The sequence below is a fragment of the Gadus chalcogrammus genome, chromosome 10, assembly GCF_026213295.1.
Source record: "Gadus chalcogrammus isolate NIFS_2021 chromosome 10, NIFS_Gcha_1.0, whole genome shotgun sequence".
Lineage (NCBI taxonomy): Eukaryota > Metazoa > Chordata > Actinopteri > Gadiformes > Gadidae > Gadus > Gadus chalcogrammus.
In genome coordinates, this window is record NC_079421.1 from 19,946,925 (window position 1) to 19,967,311 (window position 20,387).

The 20,387-nt window shown below is 43.4% G+C and overlaps 2 protein-coding genes across 2 annotated transcripts in view; both read right to left on the bottom strand.

Moving 5' to 3' along the window:
* The window catches only part of rab28 (RAB28, member RAS oncogene family), a 31,721-nt gene extending 22,486 nt beyond the window's left edge, over window positions 1–9,235 (bottom strand). The window contains exons 1-2 of the mRNA XM_056600767.1: window positions 8,987–9,235; window positions 3,870–3,966 (exon numbers count right to left, since the gene is read on the bottom strand). Coding sequence (XP_056456742.1) covers window positions 3,870–3,966; window positions 8,987–9,061 — 172 coding nt within the window. The 5' untranslated portion in view covers window positions 9,062–9,235. The remainder of the gene's footprint in view (window positions 1–3,869; window positions 3,967–8,986) is intronic.
* A 4,068-nt stretch (window positions 9,236–13,303) lies between these two features.
* nkx3-2 (NK3 homeobox 2) lies at window positions 13,304–16,084 on the bottom strand. The gene is made up of 2 exons (XM_056600612.1): window positions 15,422–16,084; window positions 13,304–15,031 (listed from the first exon to the last, which is right to left on the bottom strand). The coding sequence occupies exons 1-2, from the start codon at window positions 15,819–15,821 to the stop codon at window positions 14,592–14,594; spliced, it is 840 nt and encodes a 279-aa protein (XP_056456587.1). The 5' UTR covers window positions 15,822–16,084; the 3' UTR covers window positions 13,304–14,591.
* Between the last annotated feature and the right edge of the window lie 4,303 nt (window positions 16,085–20,387).

Genomic DNA, 20,387 nt, shown 5'->3' on the forward strand with positions numbered 1-20,387 from the left:
AGAGAGAGAAAAAAAAGTCATCAAAATGAATTAAGTAGACCTCAAAGAATTACACATCGCATTTCTTTCCCTTGAGTGGTCCTTTTCCTAATGATGTTTGTGTGTAGCTGTGTGTGTTACAAGCCCGGCGTTTCCTAATCAACTAATGCTTGATTGTGGTGCCATTCGTCACGATGTCTCCTGCGGGTTTCGAACACGCGGCTCATTACTTCTGCAGGAGGAACTCAAGCGTCCGGGGGAAAGTGCAGCCTATGATTTGGGCGAAGGGACCTCCGTGAGGGACCGTGCGCGTTTGTCCGCGTGCGTATTGGAAACAATAAATCTCAGATTAATCTTTCATGCCGACCGCTCCCGTCTGGCAGAACACCCGGGCCTCGCATCCAAGAATATCCCGCCGGGGGATACTTGAGAGAGGGGGTGAGGGAGGGGGGGTGAGTGGATAGGTACTCTCACCCTCTAATTTAAACGTTTGCAATAGTACCACAAAGAAGAAAAGAAGAAAAAGAAGAAAAGAAGAAAAATAAGAAAAAACGCGCTTATTAGCCTGGGAAGAGCCGTAAGAACAGGTTTCCTGCCAAGCTGAGGAAAGTGAGGAGAATTATGTGCTGTTAAGGAAAATAGCAATAATTAAAACAGAAAAATATCGGGAAAAGAGGTCGCCTGTCCCGATTCTGTGGAAAGACCGGGTTAAAAGTTAGAGTTTAAGTGAGAGTGCAAGAGAGAGAGGGAAGAAAGAGAGAAAGACAGAGAGAAAGGCACCAAGAAAAATGCCCTAATAAATATCTCCTTCCTCTGGAAAAAATATAGGGTGGAAAAAACTAAAAGAAAAGAGGAAAGAGAAAGAATGAGGGTTTAGAGAGAAGGAGAGAGGGGGGGAGAGATGGAGAGAGATGCAGAGGAGGTTGGAAGGACAGAGCGAAAAAGCAGGGCGAGAGAGAAGGACAGAGATAGAGAGAGGAGAGGAGCGGGAGAGAGAACGACTGGAGAGGTAGAGAGGCGAAGAGGGACGCAAAGGGTGGGTGAGAAAGAAGGTGGAGAGGAAGGAGACGGCGAAGGACGGAGAGAAGGGTGGAGAGAGAGAGGGGGAGAGAGAGAGAGCCAGGGGAGAGAGAGTAAAGAGGGAGAGAGGAGGGGGAGAGGTCAGTGAGGATGGAGAGAGGAAGAGCACGGGGAGAATGAGTGAGGAGGGAGCGAGAAATAGGAGAGGGGAGAGAGGAAGAGAGATGAGGAGAGAGAGAGAGTGAGGAGCAGGAGAGAGAAAGAGAGACGAGGAGAGAGAGAGAGTGAGGAGCAGGAGAGAGAAAGAGAGACGAGGAGAGAGAGAGAGAGAGAGAGAGAGAGTGAGGAGCAGGAGAGAGAAAGACAGACGAGGAGAGAGAGAGAGAGAGTGAGGAGCAGGAGAGAGAAAGAGAGACGAGGAGAGAGAGAGAGAGAGTGAGGAGCAGGAGAGAGAAAGAGAGACGAGGAGAGAGAGAGAGAGTGAGGAGCAGGAGAGAGAAAGAGAGACGAGGAGAGAGAGAGAGTGAGGAGCAGGAGAGAGAAAGAGAGACGAGGAGAGAGAGAGAGAGAGTGAGGAGCAGGAGAGAGAAAGACAGACGAGGAGAGAGAGAGTGAGGGTAAGCGGCCAGTGCAGGGTTCTGCCGCTCGGTGCCGGGAGGGTCCTGCTGGAGGCTGGGGGGGCCAGGGGCAGCAGTGCGTGGACTATGGACACGGATGGTCTGCGTGGGCCCTCGAGGGGGCCCGCTCCTCTTCAGGGGCCCAGAGGGGAGGTACCGCAAGGGGCGCTTCACAGTGGCTACCTCCAGACTATACAGTGTCAGGATGAAGCCACACGGAGGTTTGCGCAGAAAATAGCCTCTGCCTCTTTGCTCGCTCGCTCTCCCTCCTGAGGTTATAAACGTACACCCGGTGCCACGGTGGGTCACGGGGTCGATCTCAAAGGCTTGCTCTTTCTCTTTCCCTCTTTGTCACGCAGACACACACAGGCCGAGTTCAGCCACCTTGGTCAAGGACACTTGAGTAGTGAGCCAGCACGTTGCCAGGCGACTTTCTCTGCCTCTCGGCGCACCATCACGGGGATGTATTAAAAATTGTATTGCGATGGACAAAAGGAAAAACCATTTAATCCGTTAGAGGCGGTTCAAAGACCGACGCTCGCGTGAAGTCAACGTGCACTTCTAGCGGCGGTCAGCCTACCCGTAGCGTGACCTCTAGCGGACACATCTGGATGGGGTATTGTTCTGAACAGTGCAAGCAAGCAAGCACACACACACACACACACACACACACACACACACACACACACACACACACACACACACACACACACACACACACACACACACACACACACACACACACACACACACACACACACACAGAAGGCTGTTTGCTGGTAGGCCTTGCCTCTCCCCTTGCTGGAAAGAAATACATGTACATTAAGTTTGACAAGCCAGGCCTTCATGGTGCGAGGCGGCAGGGGGGGGGGCGGGGGTTAAGGCTGCCTATAGGCTACAGTGGGCCCAGTCGCGGTTAGACTCGTATTGCCCCACAGAGACCCACACAACCTCTCTAATATGAGGCAGAGGGAGTCGGGGTCCTGCTAGATGAGCCCCCTGGACCACCCGGCCAGCAGAGCCCCTCTTCTTCATCAGCTCATCAACACCCCATTCCCTACAAAATGGACCATTTAACAACCCCTCCCCTCGAACCTCCACCACTCACCCCCAAACCCCCGGCTGCTGCTGTAGCAACAATGATTCAGAGGTGGGCTGATTGTAAAAAAATAAAGAAAATAACAATAACAGACGTTACACCTACACGTAGCAAAGATAAGCAAACACATCTTAGAAATCCCCCGAAAATGCACAAGCTCTGCTATTAAACATTATTCCTTAAGCTTTTTTTTTCCCCCCTTCATTAAAAGTAAAAGTCCAGTCTGTACAGCCGGCCGTTGTCGTTTCGACTCCACCACCGCAACATTTTTGCAGATCTCATAAGGCCCGGAGGCTGAAACTGAAACAACGTCAAAACAGAATACCATGGCCAAGTCGCGAATCAGCATAACCTTTACTTTTTTAGCACTTCATTTGCCCTTCTGCTTAATGGTGTTTTATTAGTAATAGAAGAATGAAGGCACTCTACGAATTTCTGTAGCTTACACTTTTTGGCATCGTTGTAGAAGGGCCCATTTTTTTAAGCTACATGAAAATCCCCCATTTTCTTACAGTATAGGAAGTCGAAGGGCGAGTGGTTTGCGCTAAATATAGCATTAGTCAATAAACATTTATTTTACAGATCTAAAAAGGGGGGGGGGGGGATACAGAGCTTCACTTTATGTCCGTGGGATAAACATAAATAAATACCTGCCTTGTATGTTTTATGTGGTTCAAAGGTCAGTGGATCCATGATATGAATATAAAAACACTGAAATGTAGTTACCCCCGGCCTCCACAAAACTAGGACCGTGACACGTGACATGCTGACGTTTGGACATAAGCTGTCAATTGGATGGGGGAAAGACCAGAGAGTATTATTTGCTCTGGAGTGAGGAAGGTTTTAGTGTGAGCCTCTGGGATCTGACAGACCTGTCCCATTCACACAGGGGACAACTACTTTTACTACAAATTCAAGGGTCTTCATTGTACCTGAGGAACCACATCTCTCAGTTCAGCAAAATGCAAGAAATAGCATCGCAAAATATGGCTAGAATATCAGATGTGGCTGGAAGGTTAGAATACAAGTTTGACTTAAACCACTGGCACTTGAAAAAAACAAATCATAAACTCAAAAGAATATATATTGAAATACAATGCTTGAGCGGCACTTTGGCTCCAGTTAGTTTTAATCATTTGCATGCACCGTCTCACCTGGAAGAGTTATTCTCTTGAGGAAGAAGTCCAGGCCGATGGTCTGTTTGTACTGCTTCCCAAACGCCTCCTGAGCAAACCTGGTGGCCAGTGACGTCTGAGAGAGAGACACAGAGACACAGACAAGAAGACAAAGGAGGGAGAGACACAGAGGAGAAAGAGAGAGAGACAAAAAATGAAAGTCAAGATAAGGGATCCACCGTTTTCTTTTTAATTGTATTGACACACACACACACACACACACACACACACACACACACACACACACACACACACACACACACACACACACACACACACACACACACACACACACACACACACACACACACACACACACTGTATAATTTTCCATTACGCAATTCCTAATCATTTTATTTTAGTGGAATTATTTCAGTAATGGGTAGGATGACTTTTTGATAAATGCAGGACCAACAAATAAAAACATTTATTCCGAGAAATTGCTTTAGCCTCTTCATAAACCTCATCAAACCATTCTTCATAAAATCATGAAACGATTCCATATTCGGCTCTGAACCTGCCGATGTATTACGGATTTAAGAAAAGAACCGGATCGGCGATAGACCGATGTTCTACTGACCCGTCTCAAAGAGCCCTGTTGGAGGAAAACACACTGCAACGCCGAATGAGAATAACATGCGCGAGGATTCGTCATGTCTCCAGACTGCAGACACGGTAATTGCGACGGATTACGACGACTCAATCACTGCCATGTCGCTGTTATGTTTTGGGAGCAGGAGGAGGAAGGAGGAGGAGGAGGAGGAGGTATTTTTTCCTTTTTTCAGGGGGCCCCTCGCTGGGAGCCATGGGAATCCACTGTACAGACCTGACAGCGCAGGTATAATTCACCCTGACAGATGAGGATGACGAGGGCTGGGTGTCTTCTCCCTGGCTATCTTTAGAGCAGCACGCTTCCATAAACAACCGCAGAGAGAGGCGGCGGCGCGACTAGCAACGGGGTCGTCACGAGGCGGGGAGTTTTACTGCTGTCAACGTGCGACTTGGCGCTCTCTAATATCCCGAAGAAGATCTAGCAGCAGAACTTCTGGTTTCAGAGTCCACAGTGGGACCACTCGGGGCTGGACGGCCAATGATCCGCCTCACAAGTCATGAGAGGGCTCCAGCTATAACCAGAAGGGTCTGATTAAATGCAATAAACATTCAGTGTTTGTATGCCTGTAAGTTACATAGTGTTTAAGGCAAAACAACAAACACTGAAGCACAATGATACAACCTACTGTCGATGGTTGAATAAAGATGGATATGAATAGACGTTTTTTTGAATCAAGCGTCAGGATCAGAAACACATTTCTTGTGCCGTTTTGACAACGTCACTTAATTGTATGCAGACTTTAAACAAAAGAAGTAAACAAATGATGGAGACAAAAAGGACCACGCCCCAGACGTTTTGCTGTGTCTGGGGATCCGGCCTTAGAAGCGCAGTACTGAAAGCCTCCACCTGATGCCCTTTTGAAGTATGACAACACTGTGAGGATTTTAAACAAATCCGCGTGCAGGGTCAGTATCGCAGGCTCGGGCCCGATTGAAAAATTGCTGGAGGTGAGTGACGCAACAAGGGGGTGGGGGGGTGAAATCTTCCATTTAAGTAGCCCTAACAATCACCGACAACACAGGGGTAACCAGCACGGACAGCAGAAATTCATTCCACATGCTCCCGCTGGCCTCGTCGGCCATTTGTCTTGGCATTCCAGTAGCTTGGCTCTCCTCGCCTCTCCCCGGTCCTCGGGTTTTCTCTCCCCAGCCATACAATTGGAACTCAGCATTGAATGTAAAAGCTGGCGTAATCCCCGACACTCCAGCGGAGGACAGCACAGGGTCACAAATGATACCAGTGCCGGGAAACGGGAGTGGGAGTGTGGGGGGAGGAGGTGGGGGGGGTGGGGGGTGCGACGCCAGGGGGAAAAAAGCATACACTGAGGTGGAGCGTTCTCACAGTGTGTTCAAACATTTATAGTTTGATCCTTTGCCATTAGCGACAGGTTAGGACAACACCATTGTTCCCCGACTGAGATAGCAATGAGATGAGGTCCCCACCAAGTACAAGGGTTGGGGTACGGCGAACAGCTTGGGTCAAAGAATGAGCCGCCATAGTTTTCAGTTTTCTCTTGTTGTGAGGGAACAGCGACTTTTCAGAAACAAAACAGTCGCTGACGTTAAAAACCCATGTTTGAAAAATAGACCTTTGTGCAGGCTTAGGCCCGACGCCTCAAGAGCCTTGCCATACTGTGGACCAACGATTAAAAAAAACACCCCGCTAAGGTGGACAAGCCTTCACACATCCGTCTAGATTTCTGAATGGGCAACTACCCACGAGCAAAAATACCAGCAGAGAACGAGTCCAAGAAAAACTGATCCGATTGCAATTTGCTGAGCAAATTGACATTAATAGGGGGGGGGGGGGGGATAGCATTCAAGATGTCAGTCACTGGTGGTAGCTCAAAATGGGGGTCAGGGCTCCCGTTTTTCTGCCCAGAACAGACAAGCAGGTAAGTCATTGAGACAGTGACGAGCTGACACCTGGCAGCCCAGAGTTGAGGAGGGTTATTAATGTAGCGGATCAACTGGGAACTGAGTGGTGTGTGTGTTCTGGACACCCGGCATCCCACCCCCCCTCCCCCAGCGTCCGTCCGGCCCCCCTACCCTAAAGAAAATCTCAACTTTCCAGAATGAGAACATTCATTTTTTTTACTCATTGCGCCTTGCCATCACTGATGCCTTGCTTTCCTTTCTCCCAGAGGAAGGAGAGATTAGCTTGGAGAAGAGATGTTGAAAAAAAAGAGTATACCCAGATACTTACAATAATAAAAAGGTAAAGGCATCCTTCTTCCCATCATTGTTGTGTTGCTCATTACACAAATGTTCATTAATAAGGACATCAAGTGCGAGCGAGGCCTGGGCTGTGCGGGGCTTATAGTAAATCTAGCATCTGTCCATTCTGCGATTCTTATCTGTTGTGTGAGACGCCACTCTTGACCAAATAACAATATCGTAGTAAGTTTTCAAAAGGTGTCCAATGTGTTGCAGAACATCTCAAACGTGAACTTTTATAAAGACGGGTGCCTGATAGCAGTGGGGATAGGCCTCTGACCCTCTTGATCAGAGTACCAACCAACCAAGGAGCACCGTACACCTGTTGTGTTTGCGTCCACTTCGGCAGAGGGGTTGCCCCCCTAAAGATATCTCTGCATGTATCGGGGTATGAACACACATCATGAAGAGAGGGAGAGAGCTCATGCATAGAGAGAATATTTGGAGTGTAGGCTCCTTTTTCAAATATCCCACTCTACGAGGAGAGGTCTTGTCATGTAGCCTAACTCATTTCCCACTTGTGATTCCTACTCTCACTATAGAAGACGCCGTGCGTTGTTTTCCGATGGGGTCGGGCCAGTGAATGTTTTCTCACATGTTGCCCTGGTCCCAAAACAGAGGTGTCCAGGGCTAGCTATAGGAGACAAGAGGGTCCCCAGTAATAGACACAAGCTACACAAGCCGCTCAAAGCTAACTCTGGCTGTGTTCCGTCACTTTTTTTTATCATTCGGATAATAATATGCACAATAAGTTATTTAGAGAATTTATTCAAACTTTTAAAACCTACAACCAACTGTAAAGAACCGAATTCTTTTAATTATTTTGCACTGTTTTTTTGTTTTTTTAGGAAGACCTACTAAATAAATGTACTCTGATTTGCCTATCTACTTCTGCAAAAGTTTGATTCTACAATTTTGTAAAGTTATGAATGAGTGAATGAATACTTTATTCCAAACTCAAAGTTCCATATAAAAGACAATAGAAATACACGGTCAACATAGATTAAAATACATGCAAGCATAGATTCCACAACCCAGAGGAGTACCTTGCATCACTCTGTTTAGTGTCAGTGAGTGCAATTATTAAATGCATTTGTTTTGTAACTAGAAGTCGACACATAAATGTGTACACAAAGTTCCTCAACACAGCATGTAAGGAGGGGACAACATTACTAGTCACAAACAAAGAGCTTGCACTTGTTCATCTTGGAAGCTTAAGGACGATCCTAAACGCATCATTATATGCTAGCTACCTGTAGCTTCTTCAGTTTTGCTGTGCTATATTGACACCAGAGGTGAGCTGTGTAAAATGGAGTACGCTCTGACGAGAATTACCTTAACATAATCAGTGCACATATGGAATATGCGGGCCAACAAATTGGCCTGTGCATAAAGTTATGTTATTTATGGTGCCCTTGTTATCAATTATGAGGTTGTCAATATGTTAAGGTGCCAGATGGAGACCATTTGGCTAACATTTGTCATCTGGTTGGTGGATAAAGTACAAACAGCAGTGCACTGAAAAGGAAACGCAAGAATAATTATGAATGATCAATAAATCTACTGTTCTCTACTCAACATAATACAATTTGTAGGCATTCAATTTTACATTTTAAAGTATGTTTAAATGTGTGATATAATGCCATAATACAATTATATTAACACTGCTGTAATACCAACACATAATCACCATTATACCCTCAATGATTCAAAATATATGTATAGGTATTGTTTTCCAAACCACAAGGTAGATGTAATACCATTCACAAAAAACCTGGGGCCAAATGTAAAAAAATATGCCGGCTACGATCTCTGATCACCAAAATATAGGCATTTTATGTTGCTGCATTCACATTCTGAAGATGTCGAACACACTAAAAACATACAGGCCTTACTGTATGGATGGAACGACATGGGATCCACTCATGCACGAAGATCAACATAGCCCATTATGATCACGCATGTAAGCAGGTCCGAGTCCATTCCTTACCAACGACACATCTATGTTGGCATTGCTGGCATCACCGTTATTGCCAACATAATAGCTGTGCATATATGCTCCAAGACTCAGCGGCGAAGGATAGCGTTAGCAGGGTAGCCATGGCGACCGAGACTTCACAACAACACGCTATGTATGCATGCAGTGTGCATACGATGAGTACAACAACAGTGTCACTCAAGCACATGACACTTTTCGTCAGCAATACTCGCACCAGGGAGCTTAATATAGTTTATCCCTTCAGTACAATGATACACGGTGCCCTTACCTTGCCTGATGCGCCGTCTCCGATCACTACAAACTTCAGTTGTCGATCTTGACTTTCTTCCTCAGAGTCCGACATGTCGAAAACAATAATTTGCAATAGTACACTATTTGTGTTGACAAATAAAACGAATTAATTCAAACCAAGAAGTCACTGGTAGTTGATTTTATCTAGTTGACCAAGTGTATTAAATATTCGCTGTGGAGCAGACTGGCCGCCATTTTGAATGTGCTGGCTTCAACCACTATACGTCGTAGGAAAGGATTCCTATATTACTATTTATATTTCTTATGTGTGCTGTTCCCAAGTGTTACTCAGAAAAACAGATATTTAAATTTAGTGGGTCATTTTTTGTTTGCATTTTCACTCGCCCGTTTGTGTTTGAAACGCGTATATCAGCAGTCGGCAAATAAATGCTTTGTGGATGCGTCCTGGGTATGACGCGTTCTCGTCGCCATGGTAGCAGGGTCAAAGTTGAAATAAAGGAGGGAGGCGAGAGATCATCGAGAGATGCCCGAATGACAGAGCTGCCTTAGCCTTTATATTTCTTCATCCAGTAAAATATTGAACCCATATATATCTTTAAAAAACACATGTTTAATATATTTATTGTATCGTTATGACAATATAGGCATGTGTATAACATTAAATATAGCCTAATCACACATTCCTAAAAAACATGATCGTGATCACACAGATGCACGCACGCACACAATAGGTTTACACACACACACACACACACACACACACACACACACACACACACACACACACACACACACACACACACACACACACACACACACACACACACACACCACACAACGGTAAAGCAAAAAAAGCATGTTTGAGGGAGTCCATTGTTGACTAGTCACTCGGGGTTGGTCAGTTTTACCCAATTATAACCTTTGACCTACAGCCAAATTGAACACAACTCAAAAGTTAAATGTTCTGAAATCAATTAATTTCATATCTGGTTGATACATTTATTTATTCAGAGGCATACATACGGTAGGCCTAAATCATATTTCTGGATGTAGGTCTTTGTGTTTTTATTTTATTATGCAGCACATGGGCCTACAAACGGAACGCTCAGTTAAATGGCTATTGATAACAATTTAGGCTTTAGAAGATTGAACTATGCCCTTACGCATGATAAAAACTGTTCTGAAAAGAGTTATGAATATATATAAAGCCTTTTTTTTCCAATAGCAAAAATTGCAAAAATCAAAAAAAAATTCCATCCAAGAATACTGGCTAAAATATTTGAATCAAATAGCCTATACATAGCCTATATTTATATATATATATTTATATAGACATGTTTTTTGGTGTTACGGTATTGGTCCTACAATAATAATAATATAAATATTGGGCCTTAAATCGTTAATAAAAGGGTAGGCCTACATTTTATTTGAAGCGATTTTCATGGCACATGAAAACACTTTACGTTTAAAAAGCTATTCTGGAGGGGGGATCCTCCCACTGCTTGCACGTTCTGCATTAATCAGACCACGCTACAAAGTATTATGGTAAATAATAAATCACTTAAAAAACAGGTAGGCCTATATAGGCCAGAAAGTAAACATTTTATCCCGCAGGCATGTCATTTATTTATATAAGCTACGCTGTCATTTTGAAAACGAAAATCGTTTTAGGATGACAGAAGAACGCATGACAAACAAAAATTGCAAAATAAATATGCATCCATCCACGTTCTTGTCTTTCAAACACCTTTTATTGAAAGGGACGCAAACACCCGATGGGGGGAAGAATTCGCACCTGGGCCACTCTGAGGTGAGGATGAATGTCCGGTTTCGATTTTCCAGAATGCACATGAGGGTGATGGACAGCTTCTCAACTGTACACAAAGTTCGAAAGTAATGGTGTGACTAACTTAAACTTTGTGTGGACCAGGTAAGCATTTTGACCATGACAACCTCAAATCTTTGTTATCTTATATTCGACTCTTTGATTAGCAGCACCGCCTATAGAATGTGATAAATTATTTATTTCATATTCTAAAGGTTTTAACATCCTATTCAACATCTTTAATGGACCATGAAAAAGTGATGTGTAGGCCTTGACTTAAATACGATCCAATGTGGGAAATTCGGGAATAACAAATACAAAAAAAAATCAAAGCAAAGGCTGAGCTATCAATTTAATTTGATAGCTCTTTTTATTAATCAAAAACGAAATTTCGAGCGAAGCATGAGACTATATGGATTTTATTTTCTATATAACTATATAACTCACAGCCTTCCTACCTTTAAATGAAAACTCATACTCTGACGCTGGGAGTCTATGTTGGCTGTCCAGGGGTGTTGATTGATTTAAAAAAGATTTTGGTTTCATAAATATTGTTGTAATAAATAGCCTATGTTTATATATATATATATATATATATATATATAGCCTATATATATTGCATGGGTTATTGTACTGTTGGTTTAGGAAGAATCAAGCTGTAAAACATTTTTTTATCTACATTCGTACACTTATTTATACGAAAAAGTTGGCATGGTATATGGTAAAAGTCTCTCTAACACAAATTCTTACTGGCCTATTCACGATCATCATGGGCTACTTTCTTCATTTAGCGAAGCGTCCAACGTGTAGCCTACAAGGAGAAAATGAAATATCTAGTCCAATCGAGTGTGGATTTGGTAGGCTCGGCATGAGCTGTTGTTCCCTGAACCCGAATGTCTCGGCAGATCCTCTATAGTTGTTATTTTTGGACACATCTGTTTGGTTTTTACACCGTGAATAAGGCTTTGACTGCAGCAACCACTCCTTGTCTTTATGTGCGTCAGCAATCTGCGGAGGTTGGAGATTTGTTTTCATTGCTGTACGTCAACTCAAACAGATTATTGAGTCGCACGATCAGTAGGCTATAAAGGAAAATAACATGTGGTATTTAATGGCAATTTTGTATCATTAATACTGTAACGTGATCTAGAACAACAACTGGAACATGTCTTTGCAGAGAAAATAGCACATTTTCATGATTATGTCTCATTAAAATTGTCACTTGCATTCAATTGATCTGTCCTTGAGATCCGTGATTAGTTTATTATTGTGCGTGTTGTGTATGTGTGTGTGTGTGTGTGTGTGTGTGTGTGTGTGTGTGTGTGTGTGTGTGTGTGTGTGTGTGTGTGTGTGTGTGTGTGTGTGTGTGTGTGTGTGTGTGTGTGTGCGCGCGTGTGCGTGTGCGTGTGCGTGTGCGTGTGTGTGAAGGGGACTTTATTTTTGGCTAAATGTTTTTAGTTTGAAAACGAATGTGGTTAGGCCAATATCATTCTGTGCACCAAAAAGTGTAATTTTTATGCGTAATAATCGGTTGGTGCGCGATGGTGTGCGTTAGTAAGTTATGAAGTCTTGCTTTAAAAACGTAAAAAAAAAAAGATCTAAACGACCTTTGCTTACAGTAGGCCAATTTATTTTATTAAAAAATATATATAGGCTACAGGCAGAATGATTATGCTGGCCAATTTGGGATTATTTTTTGTTGAGCCTTCTACACCATGCATGCATTTCTTTTCTCAAAAATATGATAATCAAATAGAACTGGAACAAGGTACAATGCATGTCAATGTGGGTGTTTGCATTTCAAAGAACAGAGATCGGAAGGAAAACAACCGGTATATGTCTCCCCCTCTAGATCAGATATCTTATGCAGGCATGGTAAAGAAATGGACGCCACGTAGACTGCGCATGGGACGGTCTAGTGATCAATATCCTTAAAGGTTCTCTCTGAGCTCCTCTGGGCTGAGAATCAATGACATTGTCCCATAATCGAAGGAGGATGCTCGAGTGAGGTGAAGAGCCAGTCAATCCAAAAATTAATTCCAAAAAACAATTTTGTCGATGCGTCTTGCACAGGTGTTCGCAGGTTACTTTCCAGGGACGGGGTTTGTATGTTGCAAAAGTAAATATTATGATAAAAAATTGTGTCCGGTCTAACAATGTTAAAAGGGCCGGGGGCTTTTTTGTCGAAGGTTCCCCAGATGGGGAGGTGTAGTAGTAGTAGTAGTAGTAGTAGTAGCTAGTAGTGTTGATCCACCTGTAGGCCTACCTGAGAGCGAGACATCCAAAGTCACATCCATCGTATCTCGACGCTGATCGGTTATAAGTGTTTAGTCTTGAACTTGGTTGTTGACTCAACCGTTTGTTTTGACCTGCGCACCGTCTCTTGTTCCTGGATCCACGGTGGGTTGAGGCTCAAGCGTGCACAAGGCTCAACTGTGACTAGTTGTGTTTCCTGCATGGTTAACCAAACACCTGGAATACAAAGAGTTTTACTAAGTAATATAAATAAAATGGTTTGGTGTTCAATATACACTTAATCGTCAAGCGATCCAAAGGCAGATGCAGTGCCTCATGACATGGGTCTCCTTGACCTTCAAATAGTCCTCTACCTGTGTAGACGTGCACCCTAAGATACCCGTCACTTCACCATGTCCCAGGATCGTACAGCAATTAATCATCGTGTTTGACAGGAGTGTTTGGAGGAGAGCTCATCCTGGCCATGATGACAACCTGACTCCTGGGTCATAGTGCATCAGATCTGCTGCTGATTTTAAATTGTATTTAAGGTAGCCTAAATTCTGTCAGAATTTATTTTACCCAGGTTATTTCACCTATAATTGTTTGCAATAATAATATAATAATGTGGCCACGATTTCTTAACGTATTCACCACTTTAATTCTCATACTTAATTTATCCCACGCAAGATAAATATATACGATATCCTATTGAAAAAACACAGCAATGTTGCATCTTATTTTGTATACACGTGGACACGGACCAAACACACTGTATTGTCTCATAGTCTCTTCGGATAGAGTTGATATAGCGCCCAAAACTACCACTATACGACCAGTCGTCAACCATCAAGCAACTTTTTGAATTGCTAAATCGAAAGCAGCCAATATTTAAAACCATAATTAGTCTCATATTTTCTTTATATTCAGGCCTAAAAATATGGGGGATTTTAAATTTGTAAATAAAACATAGGCCTACATAATGGCATTCCAATTATAACAATTGGTATGGCTATGAAAAAATATTAGTTTTCCTCTAAATAACAAAATAAAACATATAGGCTACTCGACAGCAGATATAGGTATCTCTTAATAATGAAACCTTCTCCGGTCGCACACACGAATACAACAAACATTTCGTATTTTTTCTTTTAATGTTTGATAGGCCTACTGTACATGCCCACACTATATGCTCAAAAGTGCTGAAATATTTTAGTTATTACAAACACAACAAAGATAAAAACGTAACACAATTAGCCATTTGAAGGGCCAATAGAAACAGTCTATTTCCAATCATTGCAGAGGTAGGAACACGCGCGTACAACAGAGGACAGAATATTCTGCAACAACCATCAAATGTGATATCTTCAGTCGTACACAACAACAACAACAACAACAACAACGACAACAAAACACGGTGAGGCAGTTCGGTTGGTGACTCTGATCTGATAAGTCCATTCAGACACTCGCTTCTCTCAAGGATTCTTTCAATGTTTTTCCTTTGGTTTCCCGGGAGAAAATAAATACACGAGGAGGGGCCCCTCTGTGGTAAGGGGGGGCCTTATGGGTTCCCAGCGCACGCGGATAGCGTCCAGGCGGGAAGGCAGTACGCGCCGTAGGGGTAATAGTAGGACGGCTGCAGGGCAAGCAGCGGGGGCCGCAGCAGTTCTCCCGGGCTGTACTGTCTCTGGTCGTCCCGGACCAACACCTTAACCGCCACTTTCTTCGCCGTGGGGGCCGACGCCATTAAATCGGCGGCCATCTGACGACGCTTCGTCTTGTAGCGGCGGTTCTGGAACCAGATCTTGACCTGGGTCTCGGTGAGCTTCAGGGAGGCAGCCAGGTCGGCCCTCTCGGGCCCCGAGAGGTAGCGCTGGTGGTTGAAGCGCCGCTCGAGCTCGAAGACCTGTGCGTGGGAGAAGGCGGCTCGCGAGCGCTTCTTCCTCTGCTTGGGCTGGTCGGCGCTTTGATCGCTTCCCGCCTCGTCGAGGTTGTTGGAATCTGGATTGAGAAAATGCATTTTTATAGATAAAAACTAAAAACTAGAAGTCAATTCATAAATGTAATCAAAAGGAAAGCGATACACATGCAGGATAGCGGTAGACATGTTTCATCGAAATTTCACCATAACTCAATCTTAAATATAAACATGGAGGCCTAATGACAGCACACCAAACAACCATGAATTCCAAATTTCAAATAGGTCTGGCCCTGAAGGACCCATGCCTTAATAATCTGAAACGCAGCCCGCATTAAAACGGCCATTAATTATACACCACGCTGACCATGGACAATTTGTTAACATTAAACGTGTAGGCCTACAACGAGATTAATAAATTAAAATGTCCACACTCACACACTCACGCAATGTTTGTCGTTTCCTCCGCTTACCCGAGACATTGGGCTCACAGTCGCTGAGTCCCTTCGCGTTCTCCACGGCGGTGGATTCATGGTCCGTCTCCTCCTGCAGGCTCTCCTCCAGCAGGTCTGAGGCGGGGTCCACCTCGGTCTCGGTCTTACACACCACCGGCTTACCGTCGTTATCGTCGCTCAGACCCGAGTCGGAGTCGTAACTTTTGTTGTCGCCCGGCTCGCAGGTTCCCCCGTCGCTGCTCGGCCTGCACGCCGAGGGAAAGTCCGCAGATCCGCTGTTCATTTCCCCGAATATTTTCCAACAGGACGTCTTTGAGAAACACATATCCAAATCGGGTAAATGTCCACGACTGTCCTCTTTTTTATTCAAAATGGCTTGGATGGAGAAAGGCATCAATGAATTGCTACGCACGGCCATCTTTCAAACCCCTTTTAAGTTCGTCTTCAGGGAATAACTGGTGTCCCGCTAAACGAAGACGACGTCAGTTCATCCACATTGTATTTCCCTCGAATGACTGATACTGCTGCTCCTGTTCTTCCACTTCAGGATTCTCATTGCTTTCCTCCCGGAGAAGTGACGGAAAGTTTCAGCATATCCAAAAGCACGATGTTCCTCCTCCGCATAACTCTTCCATCAGCGCGGGTTCGATCCCCTTTCCAGCCCTTTTTTACAAACTTCCACCATCCACCCTCACCTGTGACTGACAGGGAGCCCTCCGTACGTCCTATTGGCTAGGGGCGGAGGAAGGCAGCGCGGTGATTGGCCGCTGTTAACGACGTCCCACTCTTGGCGTGTCAGGACAATAAATGTCTCTTTTTTTTCTTCGAGCTTAACCCTTTGTCGCTCAAATAACTTGGATCGTATATTCTATCTATATGTAAAGTGAACTATTTTTTTTCTACTCTAATATGAAGGTTATATTTATGGACACAATGCATGCATACCAACATTAGCGATCAGTGTGTATCAGGGCTGTATTTAAACACCACACGTTGGTGAGTCGGGTCGTTATTCTCATCGTGTGACCGCTCGAGTGTCGTCAGGTAAGCTGTGCGTAAAAAGCTTTAAACATAGCAAACGTGTTGACCTGAAGCGGGTTGACAACCACAGACAGAGCATTGGTGGACGTTGACTTTTCAAACGCAAGAAATATGAATGGTCTGCCGTGTCCCTTATTGTTAATAATCATCGGCCGCCACTGATTTGAGTTGATGGTTGGTGACCTTTGTCAAATTTCTCTTTATAGCCTACCTGGATGTCTGTATTTCGGTGTGTGATAGCCTACGAGTAACCTTACTTAATAATTACGGCATACAAAGCATGCGGAATGGGCAAAGGGACACTATTTATTTGAATGGCTAAGCACTTGTTTGATGTGGATGTTTACTCAAAACGCGCACGCTGTTCCAGTGAGGCCTTTAAACTTCCATAATTTACTAAAAATAAATCTGGACGCTTGGTTTGAAAGAGTTAATTACGCCGATAGTAATTAATTATCATTATCAACTGATATAGTCTACAAAATAGGCCTACATTTTAATGCAACACTATATATCCACATCTGAAAAAGACTAAACCACATTCCCGTGAGGGAAATTACCTTTAAGACAGGCGCACAGTGAGCTATTCTGATATTTTTAAATAGGCCTATACAATCCTGATTAATTATAATCAATACCAATTATTATAATAATAATAATTAGTAGGCCTATTATTATAATGCCTCTCTAGAAACGTAGTCATTCTTTGTTCTGTAGGTTTGGTCAATAATTGAAGATAGAGATAGTCCAAAATAGTCAACGTTCATATAGTCAAAGCATTAGTTGATAAGCAGGCCTACTCAATTGATTACATTTGTACACATTTGCATTTGCTCGACTCCACTCATTAGATATAGGTTCAAAGCAATGATAGTCTATCCACCTAAGTCCGTTAATGTCTTCATGATGTTATAGGCTATGTTTAAAATACGTGTCTTTACTGTATGAATACTGTACACATATAGGCTTATGAAATTCATGCTTTTTATGCATGACGTGTGAATATTAATATTGAATTGATTGTCAGACAAAGATAATATTTTCTCATGTCTCTGTAATAATCAAAAGACAGAAACATGTTCCCAATAAATAAATTCAGTATCTTCCTTCGACGTGATCTGTTGTTTTCAGGATAACAACATTGAAGATTAACCACATTATATGAGGGTGGACTCTCTTATTTATCTCTACTGAAAAATACACCAAAAAAAACAGATCTTAAAATACCTGATCAGAGTTTTGATTAGGTTTTTGTTTTACATTTTGTGATATTTTCTTATTTATTATTATCATATTATCAGCATTAGAATAACCTGATATTTAATGCATATGTCATAGGCCTACCATCTAGTGGCTGTTTAAAGAACCACGTGGTCGTTGACTTTTGACATATTGTGCCCTTAGTGTAAATGAATGACATGACAGTGGTCACCATTAAGTAAATAAACCATACAAAGGAAAGAAATGGGGATTTATTTTCTTTCATTGAGGGCTCACAGCAGGGGATGACCTTTCATACATTGTCCTTTTGGTCGTTTTCAAGAAAAAGAAGAAGAAAACGTCCATGGTCAATCACTTCTACAACCGAAACCTACCTCGGTAATCGAGGACAATCCATCCGAAGCTAAATATTGTCATCGTCTTCATTTCTATGGGCCTTTAGAGGGTAATAACCACTGCATGCAAAACACAAACCACAGACTTCTGGATATCTTCTCATCCAGGCTCTTTATCGAAAGGTCATTTAGTTCAATTTAATAGCACATAGGCTATTTCGTTCCCCAAACATTCAGAAACAGACGTATCTGGTCTGTTTTTAACACCTTTATCAATGATGTTTTGAGGTTTCTACTGCGCCCCACAATTTCATGTAATACTAGATAATAATCGGAGTCTAGGATGGGCTACTCTACCATAATAATTCACCAATTCAATTCAGAATGTGTGGAACTACGACGGGTCCTATTAATGTGACGTCAAGCAGAACCCCAAAACAGGGTGTTATGATAAGGGCCCACAGTTATAGCCTACACAGACAGAGGGAGGCTGCAAGTGGAAACCGTTTGGATAAATACAATTATCATTGCATGCGTATTATCGACATATATATGCAAGTGAAATGATATATAATATTTATTGGCCTTCCATTTGTTGTTGCATTCCATTAATACATTTGTATGGCCATACATCTAACATAACAAAATCGCGGATGCACATTTCAATTGAAATTAATATAATATATCTTTCATTTGATAGCACATTTAGTTCTGTCAACATAGGCCTATCGGTTGATGCGAAACAGTGTGAATTTCATAATAATCTTGACGGGTGAGTATTTTTGTATTGATAACATCCATTCTAAAATCTGACACAATGAAAGGAAAAAAGAAAAAAAGCTTTTTAGCCAATCTTCTGTGTAGAATCAAGATCAACAAAATTTACTTTATTTGCGGCCGCTTTGGCGGCTAAGGTCACCCTCTGCTGGTGGAGAAAATAACTGATCCGAAACGCGCAAGGTGTATCTCAGATGTCTCAGAGACTCAGACACAGTACCGGTAACTATATCAATCGTGTAAAAACGTATAGAAACGGGATTTTACGTGACAACAGTAAATAATATTCTCTGTTTCAGTGTCTACTTTACATCGAGCACACCTGCAGTCTGCACGGAGCTTAAACTCACACCGTCTGTGAGTCAATTGCTCACCACTTTAGATTACCAACAGCAACGCGGTTTGGTTGGCCCTTTACCAAACCTGAAACCCCTCTTTCGGCTCCGGCGACCTCATGACTTGACTCTGTGTTGTTGAGAGCAGCCATAGGTCTCGCCGGGTGCAGCAACAGAGCCACCGTCGCCATGGTAACATCCCTGTTTCCCCTCTTCCCGCCGCCGTGTTTATGACAGGTCTTGAACCTTGGCGTGCTGGTATGAGCACCAGGAGGCTCGTGGCATGCCCCCCCCCCCCACACACACACACACCCACCCAACACACCCCCACCACCCCCTCTCGTGCTCTAGGACTCGCTGCCAAATTGTGTTCAGATGGAGAAATATAGGAGGGGGCATTAACAAGAGTCATTTGCAATAAATGTTTCCCCACCAAAAACGTGGTCTGGGTTTCTCACCAGCCTATCAGCTCCAGCGTGATAGTACCTTTAATCAACCGCAACCGTGGAAAGTGGAGCTGAATGGGGCAGAGGAGGGGGGGGTCCTGATTTAAGTGCTTTTAGCTGCCGAAGTAACCGTTGATCCTCCGACCCCCCCCCCCCCCCCCCCCCCCCTCACCTCTTTTCTTCCCATTGCTTAAGGAGAAGAGTTATCCTTGCATGCGATGAACCACTAAAAATAAGAACCCTTGAGACAACTCAATAAACTCAATGGAACTAGGAGACGAGAGAAAGACAGAGGAGACAGAGCGAGACACAGAGAGAGATAGGTCATTGGTAGATCCTTCCTCTTCTTGGAAGCTGCTCAAAATGTCTCAGCAAGCATTGGAAGCCTATGAGCACGACTGGATTGTGTGTGTGTGTGTGTGTGTGTGTGTGTGTGTGTGTGTGTGTGTGTGTGTGTGTGTGTGTGTGTGTGTGTGTGTGTGTGTGTGTGTGTGTGTGAGCCTGCAATTTGGCCTTCATGTGTGTGCACATGTGCATGTCTATGTATGTGCATGTATGAGTGTCGGCAAGACTGTGTGCACATGTGCGTTATGCATGCATGTGTGTGTGTGCAACCAAGCGTGAATGCGTGCATATCTGCATTTGTGTTTGTTTGTATGGGCATGCATGTGTGGATACATACGTATATATATTTGTGTGTGAGCATGCATAGCTGTGTATGCATGTTTACATGTGTAAAGCCCAAACATTCCAATTGATTTGACAGATGGATGGAGATAGATACAGGTAGATAGATAGAGGCAGATATATACAGCTAGATACATAAAGC